Below are 25992 nucleotides of genomic sequence, written 5' to 3'. Positions count from 1 at the left end.
ACTTGGTCACCAGCGAGGCTATATATAGGGGGAGACCCATAGTTTAATGTAGAATCTGAATCACTAAAGTGTGTACTTTCATCGGGAATTGAATCGGGCTCTTCGTGCACCAATGATACGTGCTAGCCACTTGACCTGCGGGGAGGGCTATTTGAAATTACGTACAGTACATAATGCTTTAGAATCATTATTAAGAACTAACGTCGTTAGCGTTAGCGGTATAAGGAATGGTTACAAAAGAAGCAATTCTGACTATTTTAAGAACTTGGTGGGGAAAGAGGCACCGCTGTGGATTTCTGGAAATCTAGTTCCAATTGCTAGCCCATGACAGTAACGTGTATTCTACGAATAATTTTGTTCACAATGTCATGATCTAAACGAAAATGCCTATAAATAGCTGCTTTGTTGCTTCTACTAGAGAAACTTTTAATTCTGCCATTCCCATATGATTATTTTCCCTTGGCTGTTTATTTGAAAATGCCATTCTTAAATTTCAAAGAAAGAAAAAAAAAACATATATAAATACTGATATTTTTCGAATTTCGGTCTGAAGAATAGTATATCTTTGTTGGGTTCTACCTCTGCCATATCCTGTTTGGTATTGGATATAGTTCCTTAGAATACGGTATTTTGCCCGACAGTTATGTAATTTTATTCTCACTGGAGTGTAATTGATGATTGTGAATCGAGTCTTATTTGAAATTATATTGCGTAAGTAATTGTATTATACATGTACACTTTAAGTGTGTTCAGACGGTAGCACTCAATCATTAAATTGGTTGAATTCCTAAAACGGTTTCCTCAGAAAAAATAAAAAGAAAATATTTCCAGATATTAGTACTTTCCAGCGTTATTAAGAACAATATCATTTTTAAGTATTAAATAGAATAATATTTACGACACTGTTTTCATTTGGTTACTGTACCTACTGGAAGCATATTCTACTTATATCATAGTTCTTATGTGTGTGTTTAAAAATAGCACCATTACGAAATACAAGTAAAATAATATGTTTAATATGCATGCAGTATATGTATAGTCTTACATAAACTAGTCACCGTCTTGTCTGAAAAGACCTGTATTTCTATTCATAGATGGGATTAAATTGGATTTTTTTTCCCACCCAGTTTAATACTTAGGATTGAATTGGATTATTTCAAGCCTAAGTAATAAAATTTCCTTTTTACTTTTGTGAAAATATAAGCCTTTTAAATTGAGATGGGTGACCAGGTTTCTTCTTTTGAACAAGACTGTATAGTTAGATATTCTCTTAACGTATGTTATTTTTACAGGCATGCACACAAGAGCACAGTTATGGATATAAAATGGAACCAGAACGGTAACTGGCTAGTCACAGCATCACGTGATCATTTACTTAAATTATTTGACCTTCGAAATCTAAGTCAAGAAGTTCAAACGTTTAGGGGGCACAAAAAAGAAGCAAGCAGCGTAGCGTGGCACCCATATCATGAGGGTTTATTCTGCAGTGGTGGATCTGATGGAGCTATTCTTTTCTGGCACGTTGGGTAAGTTCATGGTAGCGGAATTTTAATACTAAATAAACTTAATGAATGAGTTATACTGTAGCTTTCAGGGACAAATTCAACTTGAAGAAAGGGTATGCAGTAGAGTAATATATATTAATGCGAGTGTCAAGTTTTCTTCGTACTTTGTTTGTCATTGTAATTTTGTTGATTTGGAGTGAATTATGTGATAGTAGCTCAAAATCTGAATGTACACCATGTTACCAAAAGTCACTGAACACCCCTTCACGTCAAGTAAACTATTCCAGAATGACGTCACCACCTGACCGACACTATACAAGCGAAGGTAGAAAAGCTGGAGCATCAAACGCGTATTGTCTTGTCACGATGAGTCAACGAACGAGTTAAATGCATTCGAAAGGTGCATGATTATAGGTGCCCATAAATTTGGAAATACGGTTAGAGAGATTTCTCAGCAGCTAAACGAGGCCCGCTCCACAATTAGCTATCATAACCAAGTGGAAACGCTATGGAACTACTGAACTGAATTGTTCTCTGGTAGGCCTAAGAAACTAAGTGATTGAGACCGGAAAACCCTGAAGCATGTTATGCAAAATAACCTGCAGACATCGTTGTCAGAGGTTGCAGATAACTTCCGTCTCAGCTCAGATATACAGGCCAGTGACAGGACTGTCCGCCGAGAGGTGATAGCATTTGGTTTTCATGGTCGTGCTGCTGCCAGGAAACTCCTAATCACACGAACCAATGCGCGGAGATGTTTGCAATGATGCAAAGAGTACCATAATTAGACTGGAGCAGTGGAAGAATGTGATGTGGAGTGATGATTCACAATACATGCTCTAGCACTCTGATGGGCGTGTATGAACCTGCGAATGCCTGGCAAACTGTATTTGCGGGAGTGTCAACCGTGAAATTTAGTAGTGGAAGCGTCATGGTTTGGAGCTGTTTCTCCTGGTTTGAGTAGGGCCCGTTAGTTTTAATTGACAAGTCGATGACTTCTGGTGTGTACGAAGACATTTTAGACAATACCATGTTGCCGACAGTATGGAAACAGTTTGGGATAGGCCCCTTTCTGTATCAACACGATAAAGCTCTTGCTCACACAGCACGTGCCATTGAGTCGTGATTTGACAATAATCAGGTGGAAGTGCCTGCCTAGCTGGCGCAATGCCCCGACTTGAACCCTATAGAACATCTTCGGGATGAATTGGATCGTTGGTTGCGTGCCAGACCCAGTCGACCAACTACAAAACATGAACTGTCCACCCTGCTGCAGGAGGAATGAGCACAATTCCGCCAACCGTGTGCCAGAACTTAGTGGCTAGCCGACACCGAAGCTGTAATTCAAGCAAAAGGAGGCCCGACATCCTATTAGTTACACAAGTAGTGTCTTTCGAGCTAACAGTATCGGGTGTCCGGTGACTTGTGGCAACATAGTATATATGTGATAACCGTCACTGTTTGATTTCGTGCATTGTGTTAACGTGTTCTTGGAAGGAAGAAAGAAACAGTTAATATAATGAATAACGAGTGGTAGCAATAAATAATACCATCGTCTTTTGTTTGGACAAGTCACACACAATGTACAGAAAGTTTGCTCCTTTTTGACTTGGGTTTATTGGCCTTCCAAAACAAGAGAGATCATCAAATAAATAAATAAAATATTACTATATTTCGAATATGTAATTTGGCACGTTTTCGGTTTCCATAATATAGGTACGTGGCTTAGTTAACAGGTTTCTACTGTACTCACTCGAAAACATCGTAGCACTTCACGTCTGTGAAGTTGTCCCGCCCACCTAATGAATTTTTCTTTTTCTTATCTACATCGTTAGTTTATCGTTAGTTTACGTTAGTTTTGCTAAAATTATCGTTAGTTTTGCAAAAATAACGATTTTATTCGAGAAATAAATGGGCAGGCTAACTTCACGGTTCCCCGCCCACAAACGAATTTCAAACGTTTTTCATATCACATCGTTAGTTTATCGTTAGTTTACGTTAGTTTTGATAAAACTATCGTTAGTTTCGCAAAAATAACGATTTTATTCGAGAAACAAAGTTTTCCGCCAACTGTGAATTAGCCCGCCCATATTGAATTATCATAAAATTCCAACTCATATCGTTAGTTTATCGTTAGTTTATGTTAGTTTTGCTAATACTATCGTTAGTTTCGCAAAAATAACGATTTTATTCAAGGAATAAAGTTTCCCGCCAACTGTAAATTAGCCCGCCCATATTGAATTCTCATAAAATTCTAACTCACATCGTTAGTTTATCGTTAGTTTACGTTAGTTTTACTAAAACTATCGTTAGTTTTGCAAAAATATCGATTTTATTCGAGAAAAAATGGGCAGGCCAACTTTACGGTTCCCTGCCCACAAACGAATTTCAAATATTTTTCATATCACATCGTTAGTTTATCGTTAGTTTACGTTAGTTTTGATAAAACTATCGTTAGTTTCGCAAAAATAACGATTTTATTTGAGAAATAAAGTTTCCCGCCAACTGTGAATTAGCCCGCCCATATTGAATTTCTTAAAATTCCAACTCACATCGTTAGTTTATCGTTAGTTTACGTTAGTTTTGATAAAACTATCGTTAGTTTCGCAAAAATAACGATTTTATTCAAGAAATAAAGTTTCCCGCCAACTGTGAATTAGCCCGCCCATATTGAATTCTCATAAAATTCCAACTCACATCGTTAGTTTATCGTTAGTTTACGTTAGTTTTGCTAAAACTATCGTTAGTTTTGCAAAAATAACGATTTTATTCGAGAAACAAAGTTTCCCGCCAACTGTGAATTAGCCCGCCCACATTGAATTCACATAAAATTCCAACTCATATCGTTAGTTTATCGTTAGTTTACGTTAGTTTTGCTAAAACTATCGTTAGTTTCGCAAAAATAACGATTTTATTCGAGAAATAAAGTTTCCCGCCAACTGTGAATTAGCCCGCCCATATTGAATTCTCATAAAATTCCAACTCACATCGTTAGTTTATCGTTAGTTTACGTTAGTTTTGCAAAAATAACGATTTTATTCGAGAACCAAAGTTTCCCGCCAACTGTGAATTAGCCCGCCCACATTGAATTCACATAAAATTCCAACTCATATCGTTAGTTTATCGTTAGTTTACGTTAGTTTTGCTAAAACTATCGTTAGTTTCGCAAAAATAACGATTTTATTCGAGAAATAAAGTTTCCCGCCAACTGTGAATTAGCCCGCTCATATTGAATTCTCATAAAATTCCAACTCACATCGTTAGTTTATCGTTAGTTTACGTTAGTTTTGCTAAAACTATCGTTAGTTTTGCAAAAATAACGATTTTATTCGAGAAACAAAGTTTCCCGCCAACTGTGAATTAGCCCGCCCATATTGAATTCTCATAAAATTCCAACTCACATCGTTAGTTTATCGTTAGTTTACGTTAGTTTTGCTAAAACTATCGTTAGTTTTACAAAAATAACGATTTTATTCGAGAAACAAAGTTTCCCGCCAACTGTGAATTAGCCCGCCCACATTGAATTCACATAAAATTCCAACTCATATCGTTTGTTTATCGTTAGTTTACGTTAGTTTTCCTAAAATTAACGTTTGTTTTGCAAAAATAACGATTTTATTCGAGAAATAAGAGATCCCGCCAAATGTAAACACAATTACATAGCAGGCATACGCCTATCATGTTCCCTCAGATACAGTACATGAGAATGTGTCCAGTATGTGCCTTATATACTTCTTACGTATGCCTGTTATGTAAATGTGCTGTTAGGGTTTACATTTGGCGGGAACTTTTATTTGTCGAATAAAATCGTTATTTTTCCAAAACAGACGTTAATTTTAGCAAAACTAATCTAAACTAACATTAAACTAACGATATGAGTAGGAAGTTTAAGGGAATTCAATATGGATTGGCTAATTCACAGTTGGCGGGAAACTTTATTTCTCGAATAAAATCATTATTTTTGTGAAACTAACGATAGTTTTTGCAAAACTAACGTAAACTAACGATGCGATAGAAAAAAATTTGAAATTCATTTGCGTGTGAGAACCGTGAAGTTCGCCTGCCCATTTATTTCTCGAATAAAATCGTTATTTTTGCGAAACTAACGATAGTTTTATCAAAACTAACGTAAACTAACGATAAACTAACGATGTGAGTTGGAATTTTATGAGAATTCAATATGGGCGGGCTAATTCACAGTTGGCGGGAAACTTTATTTCTTGAATAAAATCGTTATTTTTGCGAAACTAACGATAGTTTTAGCAAAACTAACGTAAACTAACGATAAACTAACGATGTGATATGAAAAACTTTTGAAATTCGTTTGTGGGCGGGGAACCGTGAAGTTAGCCTGCCCATTTATTTCTCGAATAAAATCGTTATTTTTTAGAAACTAACGATAGTTTTGTCAAAACTAACGTAAACTAACGATAAACTAACGATGTGAGTTGGAATTTTGTGAGAATTCAATATGGGCGGGCTAATTCACAGTTGGCGGGAAACTTTATTTCTTGAATAAAATCGTTATTTTTGCGAAACTAACGATAGTTTTAGCAAAACTAACGTAAACTAACGATAAACTAACGATATGAGTTGGAATTTTATGAGAATTCAATATGGGCGGGCTAATTCACAGTTGGCGGGAAACTTTATTTCTCGAATAAAATCGTTATTTTTGCGAAACTAACGATAGTTTTCGCAAAACTAACGTAAACTAACGATAAACTAACGATGTGATATGAAAAACTTTTGAAATTCGTTTGTGGGCGGGGAACCGTGAAGTTGGCCTGCCCATTTATTTCTCAAATAAAATCGTTATTTTTGCAAAACTAACGATAATTTTAGCAAAACTAACGTAAACTAACGATAAACTAACGATGTAGATAAAAAAAGAAAAATTCGTAAGGTGGGTGGGACAACTTCACAAACGTTAGCACTTCAAAATAAGTTTTGTGCTTTATCAAGATAGAAAGGTATCTAGTATGTTATACACGAAGTTCATCCAAAAATATTCAAGCGGCTACTTTTTAATGTATGGAGACTAAGTTAGATTTAGTTTTCGTACATATTGACACTTGTAAGTGTAAAATATTATCCTGCTCATTCACTTCTGTTGTTGAAAAGAAATCGAAATGCGGCAAAGGCATACTCATATGTACGATGACGATTACAGTATGTATGTGGCGGATGTAAAAAAATAATAGAAGAAGAAATGTATTGTGATTAATATACAAGTACGTACCTTGGCTATCTTTTGACGTAATTAGCATGAACCTCCAGGCATTTCTGGTAGCGTAGCACATACTTCTATATACACCCTGTGTAAAAATCTCTCGCCTGAGAGTGCAACTAATCCAGAACTGATGTCTTCATCACTTCACAATTCTTGAAAAGTTTTGATGCAAGTCACTTTTCAGCTGAAAAAGAAAAAAAAAAAAAACGCTGAAGGCAAGATAAAGGCTGCAAGGGGGTGATTAAATAGTTCCCATCGAAATCTTTGAATTGTCTCAACAGTACAAGCAGCTGTGTGTAGGTGGGCATCGTCATGGATTAGAAGAATTTCAGAGTGTAACATTCCTCTTCCGATTTTGGATAGCACGTCGCAGATTATTCAGTGTTTGGTAATACACATCTGCTGTAATTATTCGTCCTAGTTCCAAGAATTCCACAAGAATCACACTTTTTTGATCCCAAAACACAATTGTCATGATTTTGTGAATGCACAGTGTTTGAATTTCTTCATGTTAGGAGAACCAGAGTGCCGCCGTTACATTGACTGATACTGACTCTCTAGTGGGTACGATATCGAGGTTTCATTTCCCGTCACTATGTGAGAAAAGAGGTTAATCCCACTGCCCCTCCCCCCCCCCCCCAACCTGCCAGAAAAAATCACGTGCAGCTGCATTCTTTGCTTTTTGTTAGCGCCTGTCAGCATTTATGGCATTCATCTCGCACTCAGTATGTAATAACCCAACTTGTTAGTCACAATTCCATGCACTGCTTTCGCAGACAAATCTGGAAAGTGGGTCATACTTTGTCGTTAACGTGTTCCATCAATCATCCGTCTGAATATTCGGCCTTCTGCTACGCTCATCGTCATGAACATTTTAATGCCCTTCCCGAAATTCTCTGTACCGTTACCTGACCTTCCCTTCACTCATAACTGTCAGTCTTTAAATAACACAAATCCCCGACAGATGTCAGATGCATTCTGTCCTTTGGCGTTCAGAATTTGTGCGACAAATCTCACTTCACATTTGACGGGATTTTGTATTACCACAGCATTTCACCTTACTGCTACTCGCACGTACGCACGCACTCCAGTCGGACGATTCTGTCTCTGTTGCAAGCTCAGACTACTAAGACATGCTCCTGCGCATGGTCAACTTCAATATTGCCAACCCCGCGTAAAAAAAAAAAAAAATATCGGGACATTTTTTGAGATGACCTCGTATATTCTAATGTTAGATATGTGAGTCAGTTTTCCGGATATTGTTTCTCAAATGACGCAGTAGATTCATAAATCCTTACCCTTGGTGGTTCCTAACACCGTGCAGAATTCGGTGAAGATTTCTCAGAGTCTAAGGGAAACATTGTAACAAAAGAATGAAAGAACTTGAGTCGCTCAGTTCAAGTGAAAAGTTTTAAATAAGCATGACATCGTTTTTTTTTTCCGTTTCAAAGTAAAGAAAAATGGATAAGTATATATATATATATATATATATATATATATATATATATATATATTGTAAATATCTATCACTAAATAGACAAATGTATTCGTATTAAATCCAATTTAATCCAGGTACATATGTAATGAAAATTAGATATAAATTCGGAAATAGAACAAAACTGATTGAATATTCGTATTTTTCAATAAATACATACATTTTGTCTATTGACACTTATTGTGTTGATCATTCATTTTTGTTGAAAAATATATATTTGGGGGGGGGGGTAAATTGAATATGTCGAGTTTATTTAATTTTATGTATTTATTTTCTAATTATGTTAAGAGCGGACAAGGAAGTGGGAGCTATTGAACAAGCTCATGACAGTATAGTCTGGGCTTTGGCGTGGCATCCACTGGGACATATTCTTTGCTCTGGATCCAATGATCACACAAGCAAATTTTGGACTCGGAATCGTCCGGGAGATGCAATGACTGACAAATACAACCTGAATACGTTGCCGGCCGGAGCCGCTGGCCAGGACGACACTGACATTGGTGGTAAGTTGTTGAATTTCAAATCTTTGATAGCGAGTTTGATTTTAAGTACCAAATATGTTCAAAAATTGTATTCGGAAGTAATGAATCTTGTAATGATACATAAGCACAGTTATTTATATGAGAATATTTTAAAGCATTCAGGTATATTTTGCTATTTAATTTCATAAGATAGTTGGACTATTCGAGTAACGTTTTTCATAGGCGTTATGTATGATATTAATAGTTACTTTTTGAATTTATTTCTAGCTGTTTTAAAGCTATTTATATTATCTAGTTCAGTATAATCATTTTATTAGCCAATAACCTTATTCTGTTACTATATAGCTCCAAGAGAAACATAAAATACTTGGAAATTGTTTTCTGTGTTATCAAAATTGGAAGTGTTCAAGGAGTATTTGTATTTATGTAAGAATATCAAATTTTTCGGAAGAGATGTTAAACGCTGCACATAAAGAATTGAGATTTTATTAAAAGATTATTATAAATATATAAGGAACACTTTTAAATAATTTGCCATTTATTACATGTTTGAGATATATTTAATCTAGTGCTTGAGTACCTTCAGCTAATCGGATTGAAAGTATTTGGATTATTTTTTTCTGAAAGTGAAGAAATTTGTTTTTTTCTATTTGCTTATGTAGAAGAAATTTCAACAACTATCCCTGGTATGGGCCCAGAGGACCGTGTGGAGAATCTGCCTTCCGATGCAGAAGCACAAATTCCTGGTTTAGACTTTGAGAACACACAGGATAGCTCAAAACCGCAAAAGAAGGTATTTTCCTCTTTCCTTTATTTATATTGTTTGTTTTTATGCAGTATACTGTCATTTGTGCACATTTATTATTATTATACCTAGTCACTTAGTTGCAATTGATGGCACGTTATAAAGAACTAAGAAACACATATTTAATTAGAATCATCTTCTTTTTACTTTTCTTTTTAAGTGTACAGTATTTGTATTATGCCAACTAGTTCGGAGGCTTGAGGTACCGAAAAATTAGTCGCCGCAGAAATAAAACCGTTCTTTTGGATTCTGTCTTGTGCCCAGCCAACTACCCACTTTCCGAAGCATCTGCTTTATATCATCCTTCTGTTTTTCCGTTTGTCCAAAGGTCTCTTTTCGAAAATTTTACCAGCAGATAATGTACATTCCGATAGCAGTTCCCAATCTAGCAAGTCATTGTGCCTTTCTTATTATCCGTGCTATATTCAGTGATCTCAAACAATTGTAATGGTCTCTGTTACATAACTTTCTCTAAATTTCACTTTATTTGTGTTTCTCTTAGTTATTTCCACAAAACTTAGTTTCGAGAATACTCATCTTCTGTTCTCTGCTAATCATCAAAATATGAGCAGAATTATCCTTTTGTGATTTTAACTTTTTCGATACGACAAAATGTTTTCTATAAAGTAGTAATGTATATTTGCCGCCATTCATCTACATTGGTCAAGGGGACATAATGGCTCAGTGGTAGAGCACTTACCTCTGATGCGTGGGGTCCCTTGTTCGTTCCACGGCCAAGTAAGTTTGTGGTGGACAACATCATGTCCGTGAGTTTTCTTGGGGTACTCCCATTTCCTCCCACTTACTCATTCCCCAATTCTTTGATCATCGTTCACTTACCTTAATGATCCGACTCCATTAGTCTAAAGACATGTTAAACTGAAAGATTTCATTTCGTTTTTTTACACTGGTCAGAACAAGCAAGAAAACGTAAAAACAGCTGAGGGAAATCGAAATTGTCAATGTATTTGGTTGTGAGGGTATCAGTATAATGTATCTGTGTTAGGTACACAAGAAGACATCAGAGAAACATCACAGTAACATAACTAAAACTGACATTTGCACAGCAACACAAGGTGTATGTGTCTCTCCGAACAGTTACAACTGCTTCACATCTGTTTGGCATGGATGGAATTAGGTCGTCGGTACTAGTCTGTGAGACGTTTCTCTACTCCTCCAGTAGGGTAATTCATTTCCAGCTATTAGAGAGTTGCAGGTAGCGCTGACATAGCAGCAATACATCCACCGAATGTGTCCCACAAGTGTTTAGTTGGATTTAGGTCTGAGGAGGACTCTGGCCATACCATGCGTTCGATAATCTCTGCTTGCACATTATATCTATCACATATGCCCGATGAGGTCTGCCATTATTATAGCTTATAAAAGTGAAATAATTGTCAATTGATGCAGCCATATGAACAAGGTGAGGATTTCACATCTGTACCGTTGAGCTGTTTGAGCACCGTTCCGGATGATCTGCAGGGCTGTGCGATGTCTGGTACTGATTTCTGCCCGCACCATTATTTTACCACCTCCATATTGCAATATATGAAGTGGATAATTTCGAGATTCAAGTTCTCTCCAGATGAGAATGCGTCGATTATCTGATTGTAAGCAGGGACGTGACTGGTCTCAAAACAGAACAGTGATCCACTTACGATGTTCAGGAATCCAGTTTCTGTGATTCCTGCGCTATTGGGCAGTTAAAGGAACACACACCATGGCCTACGCGCATAAAGGCCTCTTTTCCGCAGTCGATTCCGCACGATTTAGGTTGACACCCTACATCCTGTTGCCAGTACAAGCACACATTGCAAGTCAGTTGCATTTTGTCACTGTGTCTTGGAGCCGATAACAACAAGAAAAATTCTTCCCTTCCTGACGTTGTCCATGGCCGACCTTGTCCTGCCCTCGATCTGTTATTCCCGTGACTCTGGAAATGACACTGCGAAACACGCCGAGGACCTCAGCTACCATATGTTGTCTGACTGGCTTCTATCCTGCCTATGACTCATGCCACAGATTTCACTAAATTGTATTGTGCTGCCGTTGTTCCTATTCAACATTACACTACAGCAGCCCTCCTCTACTGACTACCCATCAAAGCGACACTGATAGAATTCCCAAGTGGCCTGACGGTTTCACATTTTAACCCATGTTGTGCCTCATGCCATATGATGTCGCGATCCCCCACCAAGCATAGGTGCGGTTCAGTAATCAAAGGAACAACCCCCATAGCCACACACATCGAAAATTTCGATGTCGCTCCGTCGTTTTTGTGTTTGCGCCTAGCCTTTCGCTTGTACACGATAGGCTAAAATTATGCTTAATTAAAAGCTCTAATTATTTACGTTTAACAATTATTATTATTATTATTATTATTATTTTGTAGTAGTATGTAGTAGTAGTAATAGTCGTACCCGTCATCCTCATAGGCAAGTGATAGCGTACGTAGGAACATCAATAATCAAGTGGATATTTGAACCCTCTTACACTAAACGAATGTAGCTCGTCATGAAGGTTTTTCGTTCACGTATACGAGCATCTAGTTCAGGACACTCAGTGCCTGTCCTTAGCTTTTCTCTTTAATTTTTGTAACAATAATAATATAACTAAAGTAGAGTAAACTAAAACTAAAGTCGGAAAATGAAATTTGTATTTGTGTATTTAAGATGCGATCCTACCTTTCATAGCATAATTTTAAAAATTTGCACAGGAATGTGTATTACAAGTTTAATAGTTCTTTAGGCATAATCCTCGCCTTATTTTGTTATTGATTTATTTTTAGGTGCCATATGCAAAACCAATTCCTAGAAATTTCCAGGCCCAATGGAATGAAACGAAACTTGAAGATGGGAAGAGTAAGTCGTTTAGTTTATTTCCTTACCTTATATTAGATCATCTGATATGTAGATTTACTGTAGGCGTTACCTCAAAAGAGTATTTGTCACTTTGATATACAATGTAAGCCGACTTAAAAAGTTTCTATCCCTCTGATGCAACTTCACAAGTTTAGAAACTGGTATACAGCAGTGGTATCTTTCTGTAATTCACATTGTATGAATCCAAGATAATGTGATTTTCTTTAAGACAGAATATTGCATTTTTTGAAAAGATATTATTGAAAAAATATCTATATATATAAAAGAGAACGTACAAATCCTTTGTTAGCTCATCACGCTAATACGGCTGAACCAATTTCTTTCATTTTTGGGGGGTTATTAAGATTTGGACCCTAGATGGTTTTTATCATATCACTTTAATTTTCAATTACCAGTGTCTTGAGATAATTGACCATTCAAGTGTCCATAACGTACAAATCCTTTGTTAGCTCATCATAGCTAAATCTAACCGTATTTATATGCAACCCACATGACCGTGTCACTCGGCGGGTTAACATAAATGACAGGCGATATAATGTTAACATTTACTCCAATCTTCTATGGTTTTTATCATATCACTTGAAAGCGAAAAAGTAAAAATTATCTAAGTAACAAAGTTTATTGCGTTCCGGGGTGACCCCAGCGAAGCGGGGTGAACGCTGCTAGTATAAAATAAGGTTTCTTTTCAGTACTGCATGCGATGTTGTAAAAACAGTAATTCAAGACTTCTGTAAACTAATTTATTATTCTTCGTTTCCTACAGTGTAATAGTTAAGTCATTCAAATCACACTTGATTGAAACAATTGTGTATGATGTGTCGGTTGCCGTGGGTTTCGTACACTATGAAAATACTCAAGTTAGAATTTAACACTCAGTGTTCCAAACGAAAAATTTTAATCGTTGGCACATTAACTAAGATTACTTCATATATAGTCCAGAGCTGATTATATTTTCCCAGCACATGTAAATGGTATAATTTTAAATTAGATCGGCAGCTTGTGTGTTGCTGATCATGTTGTTCTCCTGACTCCAGATAGACCGTCTCCAGATAGAACGTCTGTACGATACTTTGCTAGGCTAATCATTAACTTCATCATAAAATTAATATTGAATCTTTCTTTTGAACTATAGGCACTTACATTATCCATTCATTAACTTAATTTTTAATTAATTGTTTAATATATGAGCTCGATCAATCCGTAAGATTCTCATTAACCTATCGCTTCTTGAAGGTAGATCATTAATTATATTTAAAGTTTAGCAAAGTTTAAAATTTATATTTTGTTTTAAACGTTTTCGTACTTTTCAGAATTAATGAAAATGCTTTTACATAGGAATGTAAGCAAGATTTCAAAAGGATGAATCTCTTTTTGTGTAATCTTTAACACGTATTAGGACATTTAAACTCTGAAATAGAAATATTTGTTAGGTTTAAATTTATAATTAAACTTTCACTGGGAAATTACTTTCAGTTTTATGTTGTTTCTATTTCAGACGAAGAGGAAGAAGAGAGCGAAGAAACGAAGGCACGGCGTAAAGACGTATTGTCAGAAGCCATTTCTCAGTACATCGAATCCAATCCTCCTCCGGGGGTAATTCCAGTGTCAGAGCTTGAGCCCTCGGCTATTATTGTGTATGGGAAAGTGCTTCCAGTCGAACGTACGTATATGCACTTTGAGTGTGTGTGGTACTTGTGTATTTAGGTTATATCCTTCGTATATATAGTATTAAAGAACGGAAAGTAGAATACTAAAATAGCATAGTGTATTCTTCTTTGTTACGAAGCTCCATGCAGCCTTTAAGCCATATATACTCCTGCTGTGAGTCGAACCGGGTTTCCTGCACCAAAGGGAGAATGCTAACTATTGAACCACAACTGAGCTGTGTATTTTAGCCTAATGTCTGTCATCATGAAGCTAGAAAAACAAGATCGTTCCGTGTCATATTTTCAAATTGCATTACATCCAAAATAATTCTTCCTCAAGTTTTGGATGAGTAAAACTTCGTCTGATACCTCAATAGCATAGATCCTGCTGTTATTATCTGTCGTAACTAGGATAGGATGCTGTACCATACCCTGTTTCTAGAATTTTTTTGCCTTTTTCTTTTTTCATTTTTTCTATTTTTTACTGTTTACTAAAATACAGTAATTACATTTTCCAAAATTAACCGTCTTTAAGTTTTCATTAATATTTGAATTTACATTTTGGTTATATAGCGACTGACAACAATGAGCAGGGAGAAACTTTAAAGCAGAACGATTAATATGCGTATAACCGCGTGCTTTTTATTTATTTTATTTTAATTTTTTATTATTGTTTTTTTACAGTGGAGCATCCTATACATCTATTAATTAACAATAAACTCCTATTCCATCCTAGTTATGCTGTAATTGTAAGATTAGGTGATATCATTATCGGCTGTGTGGAAATATCAACCCCATTTCCACTTGTAGGACACCTGAGAGAGCAATTATTTTACTGACAAAATATGTCTTTGCGATGTACATCCTCTCTCTTTATGACAGATTCTGTTAAACTTTATTCGACAGAAGATAAAATTAGCAAATTTATCTTCTTTGGTGATAAATACTATTGTGTCATTTATCTAATTTAAAAAAAAAAAAAAAAAAAAAAGTAGGTTAAACTTCAAGCAGAACGTCTGGACTGAGAGTTAGCGTTTGCTTCACACTACTTATGATGAATATCTAAACTATTCCCTGCAATTTTCGATTTTTGTGTCAGACTAGATAAGAAGATCTTATGTGTATATCATTATCATCTGAGGAGGATTGCACATCATAGCGCTGAAAACGTCGACGAGAGTAATACTTCAGTACGTCAGTTCGGCTGCTTTTAGATAGAAGCAAACTATATTTTAGATGCAATATTTAATGCATACTGCACGAGATTTTTAAGTGTAACGGTTTGCGATTTGAGAAAATAAATTTAAATGTTGGACTTGAAGCTTACGCAGATTTTCTGAAGGTCCTGCGGCGTGAGTTGAAGCTTTGACTATGCACCAGTTGTAAAATATAAATTTATGTGACTTGCACCGTGAAATTTCATTTGAACTCACGGAATCGGTATCAAACACGCAGTAGAAACTAAAGTAGATGTTATCTTAAAACAAAGTTGCCAGACTTTGAAACCACGATGTCTGCGAAGGAACATTTCAGTTAAAAATTACAGCATTAGAATAAGATATTTATGCGGAAACTCAAGTAGTCTGAACACTCACATGTTCTCTGTGCAACAAAAGAGAAGAGACCCTCGTGTCGTACTGGGTAGTGAAATAGGTTGATCTGAATCATGCTTCCGATGTGTCCGTGGATTTTCTCGCGATCCTTCTGTTTTCTTCTATATTCTCATTCCATCATATTTTTTTTTCATAATCATTCACTAATCATATATATATATCTAGTCTATGATGCATAATGTGGCATGTTAAATTGAAGATTTTCTTTTATTTTTTTTTATCAAACCATCTTAGTATTCAATTAACTAGTTTTATAAATCCTAGTGTGACCAGACGTCTTCTTTTTAAGACTGAAAAGACGTCCAGAGAAAATTTTTCACAAGCACCAGTTATAGTAATTTTTAAGAGAATATCGATGGGCCTAATAAAAATACATTAAATGAATCGGTGATTGCAGAAAGAACCCGAGTCACGTTCGTCTAAAATTTGGTTTATGAACTTTTCCGATTCTCTAGGGGCATACACAGCTTTGTGTAAAGAAAGTGCAAGTGTCGAAGATGTTACAACGATGTAAACTCAGCATTGAACTATAGGTTAAGCGAAAGAAAAATCTACGGTCTTGGATTTAAATAGCTTTGCTTTAATATCTCAAAGCTACATACAATGGACTCAGATCCTCTCTGCAATAATCGATTCAAATACTTTTAATATATCATATGAAGTATTATGTATAGCTTTATTATTATTATTATTATTATTATTATTATTATTATTATTATTATTATTATTATTATTATTATTATTATTTAGTATTTTTATTTCGGGAAAAGAGGAAACTAGCGAATGAGGCATAAAGGCAAACGTGTTCGAAGTCAATTTGAAAATCGTTATAGATGATCAGGGGTGCTGATCTCCTCAAGGATTTGGCCGCAACCCCGCAAATTTACCTCTCTCTTCTCAGATATATCATTCTGACCTCCCCCCTTAAATATTCCCCCAAATTCACCACTTTCCAGTTTAGTTGTACAATATTCAATGAAACGTGTCACTCCAAACAATCTCATGAGCTCAATCTGCGTCCTAGAACCTGAGGGGTGCCCATCAGTAGACCCCTATTGATCATGACCCACGCCTGATCAGTATTAAAATTCAGTTTAGTAGACATATTGTGCACTGTTATCTTAATCTTAAAAGCAAACTGTATTTTATAATGTAACACAATTGAAGGCCAGAGGACAATATATGATAAGTTCATTTTGTTAATTTTAACTGACTGTCTTTCTCAAACGTTGATGATGAATGAGGGCTGTTTAAGAAACCTTTTTTGTTTCAGCTGTTTATTAACCTGGTTCAAATTTTAACATGAGCTTTTCCGAAGTAATTCCCATCTATCTCAATGCATGTACGTTTCTTCCAGACCTCCTGTGACTAAGCCATTTTTGATTGTCTTCAGACTCGCCTCACATCTCTTTAATACTACTCAAAGTGGTGGGAAAGGAATCAATCACACGGAGCGAGATTATGGTTGTAGAGGGAATATGTGGCACAACAACTTATGTCACACTTAGCCAAGTATTTTATCACAATATTGACGTATGAGCCCTCGTGTTGTCATAGTGAAGCTTCTGTTCATTCCGATGAAGTTCTGGTTGGGAATATCTTCCCAACTTGCTGAAACAACCTTGGCTTTTATAAGTGTTGGAGATTATGGTAATTTCGATACACTACTTTATTGTTCTTCGGATCATAATGATGCATACGTAATAACCACTGATGGTAATGGTTGGTGAAGTCAATGACCGAGGTACCCATCGGGCAGAAATCCGAGTCGTGTGCTGATCATGGAGAACTGTAAGGTGCTTCTAATTGAAATGTATGAGGCGTCACTGAGATTTTTTACTGTTGCCCTCCAATCTTCTCGTACAATCGAAGCAACTGTGTTCATGTTAACATTTGTGACCTCACTTGTTAAATCTCCAGACCCATTTTGCTTCATCGTTTAAAGTCTCTGTGATCTATCTGAACACAAGAACGAGATAGTGCATGTTCTCCATTCGCTTGTTTCAGTTTTTCACTTGTTTCGGTTGCTGTATGCTTAAAATAGAAACATAATTTCATTTCTGCGTGTTGCTTGTCCCGTTTCACTTCAGTTGGTGTTAAGCCTACCTGAAACAATAAATAAGTGTAATATCACTGTGAGTAACGGAAGACTCGTACAGTATTGCCATATACAGGTAATATATAGCCCATTTGAACGCTCTGACAGTTGCAAAACAAAAATTAGACGGAACCCTCTCAAAAAAAATTAGTCTCAGTCTTTCTTGAAGAGCCCTCGTGTTTCTAAGCCTAAACGCAGTTTATGGTAATAAGATATAATTTGAAAGTGTATTAAATAATGCTCTATGAAATAATTACATGATAAACAATGATTATATAATAACTCTAAGTATATTGAACTTTCGTTCTGTTTAGGCCTGTTGTTTATCTAGGTAATCGTCTTATTTTCAAAGTGTTGTGGATTATTTGAAATTTCTGTTACTTTCGCAAAAGAAATCATTACGAATTAAACTAATTAATAAAAGATTCTTGTTTTGTTCTTATTTTCACAGCTGGTTCTCAACTTGCTCAAGCAATTGCTGGCGGGTCAGAAGAGTTGCATAAATTGATAACTTCTGGCGAAATAGAAGAGTTGCGTGATGTAATCCCTAACGATGAAAGTGGCTCAATTAATGGTGACAAAGAATGGAATGAAGACATAGAACCTTGGTGTGTAGATGATAATAGTATGGAATCTAATGAAGTTACTGGGGTTGCAAGAGGTAATACGAATGACTTTAGCAACATGTCAGCTGGAGACCAAGACATGCGAAGCATAGGCGGCCCTACTTTTGAAGGTGTTCTTGATAAACATGAACCTCAGTTACCGTTTTTGGGTGGTGATCAGGACTTGCGTGTTATGGGTGATCAAGACTTGAGAAAACCACATACAGGGTTATTTGAACAGGACCAAGACTTACGGAAGCCTCCATCTATGTTACCGAATCCCCATCCTGCATTATTTCAAGATCACCCTGCGTCTATGATGCAAAATGCTCCTCCACTTCCTCCTCGTCCCTCTATGTTAGGGCAAAGTTTATTAGGTCATAATCCAGGTCCACGACCTCCAATGATGGGAGGTACCATGGGGGGTAACTTCGTTGGCCAGCAACAGCAACGTCAACCACCAGGTATGTTACCGCCTCTTTTGCCGGATTTAACCTCGTCACCAAGGCCAACTCTGTTGGATTCTGGAGGACGCGGACAGTTTGGCGGACGCCAAGGTTCTCCTGTAAGTAGACGCCCTGTAGGCTATCCTAACCATGACTCCTTGGGGATAGACAAGCGCGATATGGATTTGCGAGGAGACACGTTGCGGAGTTTCAGTGATTTCGACCAACGAAGTTTACAGTTCGGTGGCAGTGCTGGTGGTGGTGGCAGATTTCCAAGTTCTGGTGGTGGTTTTTCTGCAGGTGGAGATATGGACGATCGAAGAAGCATTGGAGGGCTACCAATGCGAGATCCACCGTTCGATCGCGGCCGGCCAGGCCTTGATCGTCGTGGAGGCGGCCTTGGCATGGATAGAATGGAACCAAGTGATCGGTTAGAAAGGGAAAGGGATCTCTGGAGTGGTCCAAACGGCGATGCTGACGTGGATGATTATTTCGATGATCAAGATGATCGAGAACCGTGGAGACGTGATGATGAGCCTGAAGACTTCACCGAAGATGTGTACGAAGATGATTTTATGGAGCCTCGTGGTAGGAAGCAAGGTTTACCTCGTGGTGGATTTCCCCGTTCGAGAGATGATGAACCTATTGAGGAAAGGGGAATTCCGCCTCCAAGAGGAAAGGAGCGAAGTGCGTTTGGTGGAAGAAGTAATTTGGATAGTGGTTTCGGTGGTATGCGCGGTGACAACATGAGAGGTGGTCCAGCAGACAATCCGAGAAGTGGTGGAAGGTCGATTATAGATGGTCCAAGACCTCTTATGGAAATGGAAATTGCTCCGTGCAATATCCCGTCAAATGAGAGAAAACGTGGTGGCTTTGATGGAGGTAGGAGTGGCAGAGGCGGAGGAGGACGGAAGGATAATCGAGGAAGGGGGTCCTCTGGGAGAGGGTTTAAGAAAAACCCTCGAAGTGGAAGAGGACGTGGAAGGGGTAGCGGGTACTGAACATATAAATATTTAAGCAGCAACATACAAGTCAGGGACGAACACATATGTATAGGGTGCATATGACTTTTTGCATGCGCTTGTAACTGTGTATGTGTGTGAGTGTGAGTGAGAGAGAGGGAGAGAGTGAGTGAGAAAGAGAGTATGTGTGTGTTGTGGAGTACATATGATAGAGTGAAGTTAAGACTGGCATGATTTTTTTAAAAAAAATCCCGGTGGCCAGCGTGAGTTAACTGGTGAAGATACTTAGTGTGAACTAATTTATGGTGAATATGTGTGTTGTTTGAACTATCGTATTGCTTCCGCATTTTGAACCGTCTTCTGTCCGAGTATTACAGATACTCTGTAAACTTTTCTTACATTAAGTCATGGAGTTGAAAGTTCATTTGAGGAATATTTTTATTAGACATTTTTCTCTCCACCGGAATTATGATAATTTGAGTTGATTTTTGTGAGGGGTACAAAATAGTTCAGAGAAAGAACAATGGAAACATTGTATGACTAAACTATTTATTTTTAAAGTGATCAATTTATTGTCAGCGTTGGATCATTCCAATATGTGTGTGTACACAAAGAATACAAAACCCACAAACCCCTATTCCAATAAAAAAAATGAATGCAAATTTGTAATAAAGGCTGAAGCAACCCCTCTAGATAGTCATATCACCCACTTTGTAAATAAAATGAGTATTTTGCTTTCCCTTTAGTGACTCTCAGCAACAAAGTTACTCAAGAGCAAAAAATGGAATGATAAAACGAAGTAAGTATATGTTTTCTTTAGTTTATTTAGATATATTGTTGTGAGATTGATTATTGAATATGAGATGAATTCGTGTAATGAAAGAAGGCTTAATAGGCAATGGTAAGTAAATATAGGTTGACATTCAAAAATCCGGCAATTGATAATCCGGTTTCTTCAGATTCCCGTCATGGATTTCGGAACGCATCTTCAGTTTTACCACATTGGTGTGCTACTATGTTCTGGAGGCGCCGTTTATGTTTTGATGGCGCCATAGTTGATAATAAGTTGTTGGGGTCTTGCTTGCACCTGCTAATAGGAATTAGTACTTATTCCTTCTCATCATTTCTTTGCTGAATTTCCTTTTTTTTTAAAAAAAAAAAAAAAAAAAAGAAATATACAGGTTTTCATTTTCTGTTAAAATGGACATTACGTATAACCATCGAAAATCCGAAACTCGTCACGTCCGGATATTGCCAGTTTTTTAATGTCAACCTGTATATACAGGTAGTTTTCGTGACCTGTGGACGAACTCAGAGTGATAAACAATGACAAAGGAAACAAGTTGAGAGTAGGAACAAGTATCCGGAAGTGCGTCGTTTCGGAGAAAGAGACCGCCGAAAATTTGTCGCAACGGGACAAAACTAGCCACAACGCGAGAACGAAATTCATTAAGGTTTGGTTAGAGGCAATATGCGTTATTTGTACTTAAGATTTCATTAATGTAGGAATGGATTGAAAATAGGGTTGGCACAAGGGTAGTCCCAAAAGAAAGTAAGATAATTCGTATATCTGAAACAAAATATGCTATGAGAAATGTATTTATTGAACAAATTCCCAGATACAGCAGAACTTTGCCATTTTAAACAGGGAAATGTTAACAAAAGAAAGAAAAAACAAGACAACAATAACAACAACAACATAGAACTCTTGAAAAAATGTCCACATCAGTTGTTACTTGATTATAATAGTTTGGTATTCTGATTATAATGGTTTGGCGCGAGACCTCTGTATAATTGCCAACCTAGGACGGGCAAGATGGAATAGGTGAGTATTCCGGGTGATGCGGAAAGGGACACGTAAGGATAGTTCCTGAAGTAATATTTTCGCTCTTAAGTTTCCATTAACTATTTTATGAAGATATTTCAGATCAGAGATAATTCTGCGTACTTCCGGAGTCTGGATATTAAGATGTCGCAAGAGTTCCTTCTTAGATAATATTCGAAGTGCAGGAACACGAAAACGGACTATAGCGATAAGGAAATTAAGAATAGAATCAAGTCTGGAGAGATGTGTAGGTGCTGCCATGGCTCATAAGGGAGAGCAGTATACGATCTTGGGCGCTATTAAAGTTTTATAAAACGTTGCTAATGACGAAACAGTGCGTAGTTTAGTGAATCAATAAAGAAGTCCCAACATGTGCATTGAATTCATATGTATTGAGATGTGATCAGAGAATGTGAGTTTTGAATCAAAGATGACACCAAGATCATTATGACTAGCAGAATGTGTGATAGGGGAATCATTGACATGGTATGTGGAGGGAACAGGAGACTTTTTCAAAGTAATAGTAATACTGTCATATTTCTTACTGTTGAGTTTCAAGTGCCACATTTCACACCAGCCTATAAGGTAATTTATGTCTTCCTGTAGAGCAATTGTGTCATGGAGACACGATATTTCTCTGTATAACTTAACAATCGTTGGCAAAAAGCAAAAGGCCACTAGGTTGAGCTGACAAGTGCGTGTAGAGATCATCCATATACAGGACAAATAGTAGAGGCCCAAGTACACTCCCCTGAGGTACCCCTGAGATCACGGGTTGGGGGTTAGAAATTGCCCCTGAGAGAACAACTCTCTGTTTACGGTCCTTCAAGTAGCTGGTGATTAAAGAGAGAAATTTACCATGTACATTGAATCTATTGGAGAGCTTATGAAGAAGATGAATGTGACTGACAGAATCAAAGGCCTTCAAGAGATCAAAGTTGATAACATCTAATTGAGTATTGTTATTCCTACACTTGACAGCACAGGAAAGAAGAGTACTTAAGTTTGTGAGGCTTGAGCTTTTCGGTAGAAAGCCGTGCTGAGAACTGTAGATATAAGGTGAGGTGAATTTAAGTAGCCTGTCTTTGATTATTTTTTCGCAGATAATTGATATTGCAGAAAGAAGAGATATTGGCCTATAGGAGGATACATGATCTTTAAGTCCTGATTTATATACGGGGTCACGTGAACTAGTTTCCAACTGGTGGGATAATACCGTTCCTTGAAGCATCTATTGAATAAGATAGATAGAGGAACCGCAATAACTGAAGCAGTTTTGTTGAGAAAGAGAGGACCAATGTTATCAGGCCCAAGTGATCTCTGTGGAGATAACGATTGCAAGAGAGCCAGAACTTCGCCCGGGGTGGTAGAGAGGTTGGAGTGAAGATAACGATTTCAAGAGAGCCAGAACTTCGCCCGGGGTGGTAGAGAGGTTGGATAAGGTGTCCGAACAGATAGGGTGTAGAGGAGAAAGATGGGTTGTAGAGGGAAGGAAAGAAAATGTTTTGCAGAAGTAGTTATTAAAGAGGTCGGGTGTTTGATCATCACTCGCTTCAGTATTTTCATCTTGAACTGTTACCGGTATGCCCGGAGATTTTGATCTAGATTTAATTACAGACCAAAAGAGTTTAGGGTTGCCAACAGTAAAATCACCAATTGAGTCCATATATTCAAAATACTTACGCCGCTGTACGTTCTTGGCAAGACTTCTAAGTTTAGCAAACTTTTTGTTTTTAAGAAGTTCACGAAGTTCATTGTCGTACCAGACCGGAAATCTGTTCGATTTTGATGCTTTCACCGGCACAAAATCCTTTATGGCTGAGTGAACAACAGATGTAAATAAGTCAACAGTTCCTACCTCTAACAGACACCAAGGAAATAGTTCAGTACCCCAAATCGTCCATTGTACACAAGAAAATTGTTTCGAATAGAAAGATCCCCAATATCTGAATCAAATGAGGAGAAAACATGTTCTGCGACAGCATAAGCTACGGATTGGATGGGAACTGTGACCGTGGAAAACATTGGTAGGAATGTTGGGCAATTACGAAAGAATGAATTTGCGTTACAGGCCACTGGTCTGAAGTGTTTTGTGTCTGAGTATGGCCTGCCGAAAAGAGAGTATTACTAACTGAAGAAATCTTGGAATTTGGTTTGGTCAAAGAAAAGATGATGGAACGCCAATCGGAACTAATAATTAGAAAGAATGTAATCACCCCGTCTCCACTACAGTACTGTAGTTCGCAGGGACCACTTGCTTACCATATCAGATATCACGTACCTCTGAGGTATTTCGTTTTATCTAGTTCCAAAGGTGGTTGGTAGTTGTCTGGTTAGTGCTGACAGACTGTTTTACTGCAGTTGCTCCGTTGTCATTTCTGTAACAGTAAGTACTTTAGCAGATTTTGCAGTTGGCGAGCGTGCAAACAATGCGTTTACCTATGGAATGGTTTATGGAAACAGTTATGAAGCGGCTAGGTTGAATTGTGAAATACAAAGAATTCTATGTTTGTGCGCCTGTTCCAGCGTTTGCGCGTAACTGGACATTTTGAACCACAACTTCATGACCAAGAGGAGCGACGAAATACCAAGACTCTCGCTTTCGAAGAGGCGCTGATTATCGCATGGAGGAAAGCCTTCTAGAAACACGAGGACCATAGGACATGAAGTGGGTGTGGCACACAGTACTTTGTGGAAAGTACTATATAAAGAGCAGTTGCTTCCCTGTCATTCTCAAAGAGTACAAAATCTGAGCCAAGGTGACTTCGACTCTCGTGTCGTATTATGTGAATGGATAGTGCTGCGTTGTGTGGCTAATCCTCAGTGTCGCCTCTGTACTGTACACTGATGAAGCCTTTCTTACTAGAGACCATGTAATAGTCGTAATAGTCACGTGTGGGTCGATGAAAACCCTTATACCACAATTGTCAAAAGCCATTAACAGACATTTTCAATATACGTCTGGACAGCCATCGTTGGCAGCCACTTAATAAATCCCTATCTTCTTTCTCCCTGCTTAACTGCATTAGTATATAGGATATTTCTGTAGTATAGGCTTCCAGAATTATTAGTAGATACTCCGTTTGATGTTCATCTGTATATGTGGTTTCAACAGGATCCCCTAGCCCCTTTTGCTGCTGTTTGTCATGTATATCTCGATCAAAGTTTCCCAAATAGGCCGATCGTACGAGGGGATCCTGTTTCCAGGTCAGCTCTCACCCCACGTGATTTCTTCTTGTAAGGTTACCTTAGAAACTTTAACTATGAAACTCGTGTATAAAGCGAAGAAAATGAAATTCCTCTTTGCACGAATCCTCGCTGCCAGTAACATCACCAGAATGAGGGAAGTTTGAGCGCGTGCGATAAAACTTCCTACTACACCAGGAAACGTCGTTTTGAACGTCTACTGTGAAGCTGTAACTACGTTACTTACATTTCAATATACTAACTGTTTTACATTGTACGGTTTATTCATCATCTTAGCTAAAGCATAGCTACGTTGTGCTATCTTCTGAAGATTTTTCGTCTTCTTTGTTTAGTGTACCCACGGGATTTATTTCTTTTGTCGACCGGTTTTCTTTACCTTCTCACGTACGTCTTCCTGCACGGAACCAGCTTTCCAAAATCATTTTTGTTTTGCGAAATGCATGCATGACATCCTCCACTTGCCCTATACTGCTCTCATAAATATTCATGCCATATACTTGTTTTACTGTCGCATGTCCTGGTTGTAGTTCCTAACTTTAGATTGCTTCCTTCGTGATTGCCCACAATCCCTATCAATGCTTCCCACGGTCACAGTTCCCATCCAATTCATATCTCCTGCTTTAGCAGACTATGTTTTCTCTTCATTTGATTCACATGTAGGTCATCTTTCTACCCGAAATAACTTTTCTGCGTACAATGGATGGATGATTTCTCGTTGCGTTTTTGTTTCAGACGTACGAAATATCCTATTTTCAGGGCTCGTAGCAAATTCATTTTTTAAAACTTTGGGGGGTAAAGCTAATTTTCCGTGTGATTTATGTTTTGCATTGACAGTTTTCTAAGAAAAATATAAAAAATGGAAAAAGGCAAACATAATTCACATTATTTGCTTTGATCGTATTGTGTTAAAGAGGAATGGCATATATTTACTGTTTATAGTTTACTTTTCATTGTATGCGGAATGTTGGTAGAAGCCATACCTATGTTTACCAATCATGTGTTACCAAGACAAAATTTTATTACCAATTAATGGTAGATTACCAGTTATTACCAGGTAATCTAGATGTTAGGTATTAATTAGACATAATGAAAATATAGAAATTTGGCCTTACCCTATCCAGATTAAAGTTGAAATACAAAACCGTGCAAAGTATGTAATTAATAAAGAACCCCTAAACACAAGTAATA

General features: G+C 37.3%; 1 protein-coding gene across 1 annotated transcript in view; it reads left to right on the top strand.

The window, feature by feature from the left end:
* Wdr33 (WD repeat domain 33) overlaps nt 1-20345 on the top strand; it is an 82050-nt gene extending 61705 nt beyond the window's left edge. Inside the window, exons 7-12 of the mRNA XM_081736972.1 lie at nt 1293-1526; nt 8522-8736; nt 9378-9508; nt 12309-12381; nt 13898-14062; nt 18211-20345. Of these exons, the coding sequence (XP_081593098.1) occupies nt 1293-1526; nt 8522-8736; nt 9378-9508; nt 12309-12381; nt 13898-14062; nt 18211-19811 (2419 nt within the window). The 3' untranslated portion in view covers nt 19812-20345. The remainder of the gene's footprint in view (nt 1-1292; nt 1527-8521; nt 8737-9377; nt 9509-12308; nt 12382-13897; nt 14063-18210) is intronic.
* The last annotated feature ends 5647 nt before the right edge of the window (nt 20346-25992 follow it).

This window comes from Thermobia domestica, chromosome 13 (genome assembly GCF_964235325.1).
Source record: "Thermobia domestica chromosome 13, izTheDome1.hap1.1, whole genome shotgun sequence".
In the NCBI taxonomy this organism is placed as follows: Eukaryota; Metazoa; Arthropoda; class Insecta; order Zygentoma; family Lepismatidae; genus Thermobia; species Thermobia domestica.
The sequence above is the reverse complement of the archived record's forward strand: the minus strand, read 5'-3'. Positions and strand labels throughout refer to the sequence as shown.